The sequence below is a fragment of the Rhamphochromis longiceps genome, linkage group LG8 (assembly GCF_057381845.1).
Source record: "Rhamphochromis longiceps isolate RC_006_pf linkage group LG8, R_longiceps_female_GT1.1, whole genome shotgun sequence".
Taxonomy (NCBI): domain Eukaryota; kingdom Metazoa; phylum Chordata; class Actinopteri; order Cichliformes; family Cichlidae; genus Rhamphochromis; species Rhamphochromis longiceps.
In genome coordinates, this window is record NC_140564.1 from 20,384,847 (window position 1) to 20,393,815 (window position 8,969).

The 8,969-nt window shown below is 43.0% G+C and overlaps 1 protein-coding gene across 3 annotated transcripts; it reads right to left on the reverse strand.

Annotated features, from left to right (window-relative positions):
* Positions 1–336: 336 nt before the first annotated feature.
* LOC146663587 (zinc finger protein 281-like) lies at positions 337–8,108 on the reverse strand. Of its 3 annotated transcripts, none has more exons than XM_085416420.1 (7): positions 7,956–8,108; positions 5,369–5,890; positions 4,946–5,059; positions 4,660–4,783; positions 3,755–3,838; positions 3,523–3,641; positions 337–3,186 (listed from the first exon to the last, which is right to left on the reverse strand). In XM_085416420.1, the coding sequence occupies exons 2-7, from the start codon at positions 5,819–5,821 to the stop codon at positions 1,564–1,566; spliced, it is 2,517 nt and encodes an 838-aa protein (XP_085272546.1). In that variant the 5' UTR covers positions 5,822–5,890; positions 7,956–8,108; the 3' UTR covers positions 337–1,563. The 3 variants fall into 3 exon arrangements, with proteins under 3 accessions (XP_085272546.1, XP_085272543.1, XP_085272544.1); XM_085416417.1 differs by having other exon boundaries at positions 3,755–3,847; XM_085416418.1 differs by lacking the exon at positions 7,956–8,108 and adding an exon at positions 7,639–7,900 and having other exon boundaries at positions 3,755–3,847.
* Between the last annotated feature and the right edge of the window lie 861 nt (positions 8,109–8,969).

Here is an 8,969-nt window from a genome sequence, read left to right on the forward strand (position 1 = left end):
ACTCATACGTTTAAAGATATAGGGGTTCCAGCATGTCAGCCCATCTCTCGAAAACACTTAAATACAAAGAGGTACTCTCAAAATATTGTATAACAAAAATTATGGCAAATCTTTTTTTTTTTTTAACATCACCCGAAAAACCGTAACAAAATAAAAAAAAAGGAAAAAAAAAAAAAACACAACCCAACCCCCCCACCCAAAATCTTCTAGCCTTGAGAAAGGCATCACATCAAAATACATTTAAATGCCCACAGTCATGCCTAGTCAAACCCTATCAAAGCCCATCAAATAACCCACCCTCACCTCCCTCCCTATTACCCACCCTTCTATCCCTCCCTCCCCAAATCCCATTCACAGTTTTCTCCTCTTAAAATAATATTAATGATCATTAGCATAATAATGACGTATCACATATGCAAATTGAATGGGTTATTGTTGTTTCCAATGATGATTTTTTTTTTTTTTTTTTTTAAAAGTGCTTGTTTCATTCCACTGACACAAATGAACAGCAAGGAGTGGAGTAGAAAAGTGGTGAAAATAACCCAAAAAGAAAAGAAAAGGAAAAAACGGAGTTAAAATCACTTCTCCAACAGCACGTTGAAAAGATCACAGAGATTGGCGTTCACTCTCAAAACAGATGGCTGTAACGGTGGTGCAGAGTTACTTCGACAACCAAGCTGCTGCGCAGAAGCAGAGAGTGTTTGCACAGACTTCATCAACTGACACTGACCAATCAGTGATGTTCAAACATCCTCTTCACTTCAGAGCGGTGTGAAAACAATGCACTAGACTTTGCTACAAATCATCCTAACTGATGTACATGTGGCGCTCAACTAAAAAATAATAATAATAATGTGAATGTCTTCACATTTACAAAACAGTACCATAATCTCGACAAAGCTATACGCAGTAGAAACCATAGATGATCACCTATTGTAATTCGTTGTTCTGACAAGTTAAATAAACCCACCCCTCCCAAAAAAAACGAAGAAAAAAAATCAAAGCTTTGAAGTATCAAGAATACCTGTAAAACTGTGCTAATTGCATCTCATAATACAAAGTCTTATTACACAATTTTGCCTATTTTCCTGAGTTAATACGTTTCTTGTAACAGACAATATATACTTTTTTTGCCATTTGAATTCTGGGCCTTTCCCTGACACAAATGTTATTATTACTGAAATCATCAACACTATTATTACTTTACAATTGTATGATGATTGGTAAAACAAGGGTACAGAAGATGAAGAAAACAAAAAAACAACAGCAAGTTCATAGCTACCATCTAAATGTTTTAAATTACATTTATATCTACGGTACGTTCATATCAAAAATCACTACTCTTGAACAGAAAATTAAGCGACTACATAATAAAAATGATTTTTTTTTTAAAAATTGCATTTGAGGCCATGGAAGACCCTCCCTGGTCATTTCTGTATTAACATTTAATGGCAGTGTTTAAAAAAAAAAAGTTTGCTACAAGAACAAAATTAGGATGGTGGAGGGGGGCTTTTATGTAACAGAACAGCCCCCCCCCCTTACTGGATACACCTCGTTTGACCCTTATCTGAAACTTTGGCTTGTCGGGGTTTTTGATCCTGTACTCACTGGCTCACTGATGTCAGCTAACAAACTGGTATACCCTGAGAATTCTGACACTGGAGTCCGTATTCGATGGTCGACCTCTGTCCCAGGATCACTGCCGTAGCTCAGAGGGGTCCGACGTCCTGACTTGAATTGGGAGCCAAAGGCTTGAGCGAAGTTCTCAATCTGGTATGTGGTTTCTTTCGGGGGGTTCAGTGGGGACAGGTCTGGGTAGGTGGAGCCATTTGTGGGTGCTGGAGCGCTTCCTCCAGCCTTGGATTGCTGCCCCTTGGAGCTCTCTGCCGGGGCAGTGAGGTCCTGGGGAGGTAGGTTGAAGGTGCCAGGTGAGTGCTGCTTCTCCAACTGCTCAGTGAGCTCCTGAGATGGAGTCAGCTGCTGGTGGCTAGCAGATTCCAAGCTTAGGTGGTAGCCTGTCTGGGAGGGGGATCCAACGAGCATACCATAGTGGGATTTTGAGGAGGACGAGGAGGCGGTTGATGAAGGAGCAGCGATGGGCAGCGGGGAGGGGACAGCAGGCGGGTAGCCACAGTCCAGTGGGGATGTGGTGTACACGTGTTTGTCAGAGAACAGGGGCCCTGTGGGACTGGAGCTGCTCGAGAGGAGCGGGAAGGGCCCTGTTGCACCGAGGCTGGGGAAGGGTCCGCTATGGCTGGTGCGTTCCAGAGCCTGCAGGAGGAACTTTGAGTACTCGCTCATCACTGCCGTTTTGTCACCACCATTCGGCGAGTCATCCTCCAACTCCGGAGTAACAGGAGCTGCTGGCTGAAGGTCCACATGGTGTGGGTGGTCTGACAGGTCAAAAGTCACATCATGGTGGTGTGTTCCCTCTGGTTTATGGCTATAATGGTCTAGCAGGCTTTGCAATACCTCATCTGGAATGCCCGACTTGTCGTGCTTCAGTTCCAGCGGCGAGGAGTCTAGCATGGCCAGGGTGGGCTCAGGTCCCAGGGAGCCCTGTATTACGCTACTGCCCTGGGATGCCATGTGCAGGGAGCCAGCTCCAAAGTCATTGTTAACTGCATGGAGGTAGCGCCGCTTTTTCACAAACTGCATTGCATCGTCATAGTTGCTGCTGGTGGTGGGCCCCTGCTTGTTGCCCCCGGGTCCCTGAAGCAGACCCATGTTATCTAGGCCAGAAGCCTCCACGTGATCCATGGAGCTGGGCTTCTGACCCAACAGTTTTTGTCCATCAGAACCATCTTCCAGAGAAAGGAGGCCCTTATCAAGTCCCTTACGGCCAGCCTTTTTAAACACCAATTTGGGAGTACGTCCCGGCATGACCTGGTCAGAGCCCGAGGGGTCCATGCTGAAATCTTGCAGGCCCAAGTCACGGGCCATCCCCCCAGAAGATGAGGCCGCTGCCGCCGAGGCATTCTTCTTTCTCTTGCGTTCGCTGCCCTCCCCATTTTTGGACTTTGCTCTCCTGCGTCCAGAGGTGGTAGAGTTTCCCTGAGTGAGTGAATAGCTGCCCTGGCCTAGCTCTGCTTCGCTGAGCTCCAGCATGCTTGGGTCTAGGCCCTTCTTTATGGCTTCTCCACAAGTCCGTTTGTGCTTCAGTAACCGGTCTGTTCTTGAGAAAAACTAAAAGAGAGAAATGTGGGTTTAGTCTCCGCTGATGGACATTAGTATCTCTAAAATCCCCTTTTTGAAATTTTAACAGAAAATACACTGCAGTGATAAGCAGCTGGGAACATAACCACTGAATTTGAACAACAGAACTTTATATTCGCTGACCTCTTGTGTGATACAGCTAATCCCATTAAGACCAGGGCTTAAGAGTGGCTTAGATATAAATGCTCAGATGCAAATTATGATAATATATGCACAACTGAAAGAAAAAGGATTTCAAACATATTTAAAAGCTCAAGGAAATGTACACAAAACTAAACAGAGACAGAGAGACTACAAAGTGCCTACTTGTTGGCAGGTGTCGCAGCGATATGGCTTCTCGCCACTGTGTGTCCTTTTGTGCCTCTCCATGTGGTACTTCTGGATAAAGCGCATGTTACACTGGTCACAGCTGAAAGGTTTTTCCCCTGAAAAATACAGCAGTGACAGCATCAGGGCCTGTGCAACTCCCAACAAGTTTACAAAATAAACACCCTGTTCTGGTAGAGCCATTTATTTGAGTTACTGTGTCGGGACTCACCACTGTGAATCTTCTCGTGCCGCTGGAGCAGGTACTTCTGAATGAAGCTCATGTTACACTGACTGCACCGGAAAGGCCTCTCACCTGTGCAGTCAAGAGTACAACCATCCGCTCACCACATTAATTAAATCCCAGCCCGCGCCATAACTGAAGTCACAATAAAATCTATGCTATTCTGGTCGGGTTGCGCAAATATAAAGAAACCTGTGAGAGACGTGCAGTAACCAGTAGATATAACAACATATTAGCATGTTTGAGAAACTGCACTGCATTACAGATTGCAGATTGCATTACATTGCAAAGATGCTATTACAAATCAATGTCTGTAATAATGGAAAAACAAGGAAATGGTTTCAAAATAAAACTCATATTGGATGGATTTTCCATTAAATGGTTTATGAGTTCTACTTCAATGAGCTAAGTAAGGAATTCCCAGCACAGAGAATGATTAAGATTTCCAGATAGACATGAGTAATCCGTGACTCAACGCTGGCTTTAGTGACTGTCTGGTTTCAAAAGAGGCCCCAGGTGCTTGTGGTGAAGAGCACAACGCCACATGTGTAGATCCATCACATCACAAATCCAAATTTCATTTTCACTCCTCAAATTCTGGTAACAGATCTTTACCCCTAATGGTAGATTCCAGCTACCTTGAAATGAATCTGGAGCTATGTGATTTATACAAACTTCAGATGTGTTATAAAGCAAACAGACACAAGAAACAGGCACTTGTAGCTTTCTCTGTTCTGTTACTGATTTAACGCATCCTTTTTGCATCTCTCATCACTTCATATCCCCCCAACTTAAAGCATTGCAAAGCAACTTCAACAAAAAAAAAATCATTTGAATGTATTTATTGTCCAAATGCATGAAAACAGTGTCAAGAAGCACTGAAAGTCTCTCACCTGTGTGTATGAGCACGTGTCTACGCAAGTGGTAGGAGCTGCGGAAGGCAGCATTACAGTGCTCACAGATATGTGGTTTAGAGTTGGGGGATAGGCAGGCTCCATCTGCATCCAGCATCAAGTTCTAGAAGGGGAAAAAACAGAAACAAAATACAAAAAACATGAGTATAAGCTCATAATAATAATAATAATAATAATTTGCTGATTTGAATCAACACTGTAGGATACCTTTCAACTAACAATGCACATCATTTTCTTGTATAATGAGTCTAGAAAAGTCACCGACCTTTGCAGCATCACTGCGTTTCCTTCGAGCTTTGCCTCCCTGTCCATCTCCATTGCTCTTCCGTCCTCTTCTACCTGACGACTCTTTTGGCTCTTTAACTTGTCTCCCAGACATCTAAAGGCAAACACAACAAGCATTGGATTATTTAATTTAGTTCAGTTCATTGTGGTTCTTATTATCTTTGAGCAACTGTAACCACATAATTTCCTTAGGGACTAATAAAGTATTCTGATTCTGATACACGCAGTTAACAGATGGCTGTTATCACTGCTGTCACAGCCAACCAGGCACCATTATATGAAAATTTCCACCCTGAAAGTAAAGGGAAGAAACCAAGCAGAAACAAGGAAACTGGAAAATTTTACACTAAACTAAACAACAATAAATCTGAAATAATATCTAAAAAAAGCAACCCCATCTCACCGGTTCTCCAAGGGTGCGGACATTGCTGAGGCTGAGGTCATGCAGGAGCATGTTCTGGTGATTTTGGTGGTGGGTTCCAAAAGACATATCTGCCATGTCAGTACCACTCTTCCCCGCGCCCCCTCCACCACAATTCACCCCCTGTGCTCCACCCACGCCGTAGAGGGGCATACGGTAATCCAGCTCACTTGGCCGCTCCTGCTTAATGCCCATGCTGTGAAGGAAGCCCCCTGTGTTTGCAGCGGTGCCGCCCTGGTGTTCTGGAGGCGAGTCACGTTCTTTCTTCAGGATCATCTCCTGGGGCAACTCGCCCATGACGGACTGCGAGGCCAGCCGTGTAAAGCTGGTGACTGGCGGTAAGTGGCTGAACATAAGCATACCTGGTGCAAAATTGGGGTCCATGCCTCCGTTTCGCAAAAACTCATTGCCTATCTTGTCCTGAATAATACTCATGGTGGTAGGTTTCCTTTGTGCAGGGGAGGAGGGTAATTAATCTAAAAAGGAATGCAGGAGGAGAATATCCTGAAAGGGAGAACAGATAAAAAGCCGTGTTCATGATAACAGGCACGAGAGTTCACAGATCCAAACAAACCACTTCATTTTGATGTGTGTCCTTATCACAGCATCACTTCCTCAATCTATAACAGCTACAAAGCAGAGCTACAACAAATTAAACCATTATTGATTAAATAATTCCTACATATTGGCTAATTACCAAATTATACAAAAGCCTTTGTGCCCTACAATAACCTCTAAATTTTTTAACTTTTTATTTATTACATAATTTTCTAGGACTGACCAAAACACTGGGTTTGATACCTGAAAACCTCAGGGTATGATTTGCACAAATATATTCAGTTTCCAAATGGAAAAAAAATTAAATCGTGCGATATGTCCAACTTAAAACAAATACCTCACTTTATAATTTACAACCAAGCATAATAAAACATCTATTACAACAATAGACTGAATTACTCTATAATAACTTGCATCAACACACTCAATATACCACAGAATTTGACAGGTTTCATCAAGAAATTTAAGTTTGAAAATTGTGTGAATGAAGATTTTTGATTTTACATAAAGGAATACAGGTATTTTCTGAATATACCAGAAAAGACATGGTAAGGATTAATATAAATGCATGTGAGCTTAGTGAAGTAAAGTCATAGAAACCCCAAAACTGTTAAGCTTTTTTGAGGGGGCACTAAAACCACACCATTTCTATTCAATACCAGCAGGAGGAGGTGAAAAAAATTCAAAGATTGTATCTGAAATATTTAATCCTCCTCACGTATTGTTCTACATCTGACTCCACATGTGACTTGGACGGCAGCCAAAATAAAATCGGCGTAGTAGCTTGATCGCTTAGACGTGTATCCCTATTGTTTTGCACTTTGATGCATGCTGGACCACACCGCTTGCATCTCTGACTAATAAACCCAGCATGAGCGCAAAAGCTGGAGGCACTGGGCTGCAGTACTGGCAATTTAATCGGCTGAGTACACTTGCCTAAAACAAACGATATTTAGGTCAAATCGTGCCAGACAGGAGTGATTTTACGCAGACACAGTCGGGGGACTGTAAGCGCGGTGTTTGTGGAGAACAAGCAGAGTAAGAATTTATTGTTTGGTCTGCACCAGCTGACCATTTGGCTACGTGACACTGCTGTTCAACAGAAAGCGGATGAGCTTTTGTGATGCATAGTAGTTAGCCAGCTAGTTAGCATAGTTAGCTACTCGACTAACCACAATGAGACAACGCATCTCTGCGACCTCAATCAAAACAATCGCCTAAAAATGCCCCAGAAACGAAAACTCAGCCCCTCAAATAAAAGTCACAGCAATACCCAGAGTTACAGGACTCCAAATAACCGTGTGTGTGGTCAGCAATTCATAATTTGATAAGAAATATAATCTTTTAGCATGTTACCTATAGTTGCTATCAAGCTAGCTCACGCTAAAACAGCACCGCTGATTCAATGGTATCAAGGTGAATATTTATGAAATTAACCAGTTTCATTATTTGTAGGGAGCTTTTTAAAAAGTGAACTGGCACGTTTTGGGCAGGAAAATACAAGAAATGGCTAATAACGTGAAGTTAAAACGGACGCTGGCTTTGAAGTGAGCTCAGCGAAACGAAACGCTCATTCTCCAATTCCCCAGCTTTGATGACGCTCGTGAAATCAAATCTGTCTGGCTGCGAGCGACGCTGGCGCTCCGTTTATTGATAGCTAACTTTAGCTGCAATTAAAACCACACAATGCTCACCGGGACAGTCGGATATCAAATAATTCCTCCCCGTTTCCCCTCGTACATGCGGACTTCCGACCTAATAAGCGAGCTACATGAAAACTGCGTGCTTTGCAGCAGCTGTGTTTATAACAATCAACTTGCCACGAGCTAGCTCGTTAGCCGTTAGCTGCCCCGACTGAAAACCCGCATTACGGCCCGTGGAAGAGAAACAATGATGCTGGCTCTCCGTGCATCCCCCGTTTGCGCCGAGCCAGACAATCGTTCGCACGAATCTCTACAAAGTCCTAAGAGAAAATCGCTCCGATTAAAAACCAATTTAATTTCCCACTCACCTACACATGACCGCAGCTGGTTTCAAACGTGCCCGTATTCTCTCTGTAATCGCCGCTTTGGGGTTTTATTGCCAAAACATTGTTCTCCGGCGGTCGCTGTTTTCTTCCATCTTGTCCTGGCGCGGGGAATTATGGGTGTCGCGGACGGGTCGTGAGAGGAGACAGGCGAAGTGCTGCTGAGGTTTCAGAGGTGCTCAACTATGCTGCTTTAGAAACTCCGTGCATTACAGAAGCGTATAACGATACTGCCTCACTATAATGAGAGTTTAAGTGTAGATCTGCGACCGTTCTAATTGGGTTAATGCTTATGTTAAAGGATACTTTCAACTCCTTTGACACACATTTTAATATACATGGTTTGATGTGCACTTTGTGGCACTTCACAACATAAGCTATCTGCTGCAACAAAAGAAAACACGTTTTTCAGCATAACTCTGACACAGCATGTTTAGAATTTTAGAGTTATTGCGCAAATGCAAGAAAGCAGCCACATAGATGACGATCAGCATGACTCCAGCCTGAGGACATGGTATTTGTCCTTTGGCTCTTGAGCTGTTCCTGATTAGAGTTTGGAGTGTGGCGGTTTATGTCGTCGACATGTGGCAGGCTGCTACGGTTTGGGAGTGCTGTTTACATACTGTGTGGGCTTGGTCTTCAGCTGTGTTTAGTATGATATTTAAAGTAACATATGCCTAAATTCTTGGACCCAAGGTTTCCCAACTTATTATTGCTTTGTAATGAGAGAACAGTATAACTTCAGTAGCAACTTAATTAATTTCATTTGCCAGTCATTGTGTTAATTCTTGTCATTTATCTCAGGTTTGGCAACAGAAAGCATAGAAATCATAGAAATCACAAAACGTTTTTATGGTGTAAGAGTTTGTACAGTCCTAACAAGCTTGAAAGTCAATATTTAGTATGACCACCAGAGATGGGCAGTAACGCGTTACAAGACCGATTAGGTCTGCAAATATTCTTCTTTTGCCTTCTACTTCTCAAATTGTCTTTTTTTTT

What these genes read in the sequence shown, in the direction of transcription:
- LOC146663587 (XM_085416417.1), bottom strand. Translation starts at nt 5,821, where the DNA reads ATGAGTATTATTCAGGACAAGATAGGCAATGAGTTTTTGCGAAACGGA. An exon ending in AACGCAGTGATGCTGCAAAG is followed by an intron (nt 4,784 to 4,945) that starts GTCGGTGACTTT and finishes TTCCCCTTCTAG; the next exon opens with AACTTGATGCTGGATGCAGA. An exon ending in GCTGCGACACCTGCCAACAA is followed by an intron (nt 3,187 to 3,522) that starts GTAGGCACTTTG and finishes TCTCTCTTTTAG; the next exon opens with TTTTTCTCAAGAACAGACCG.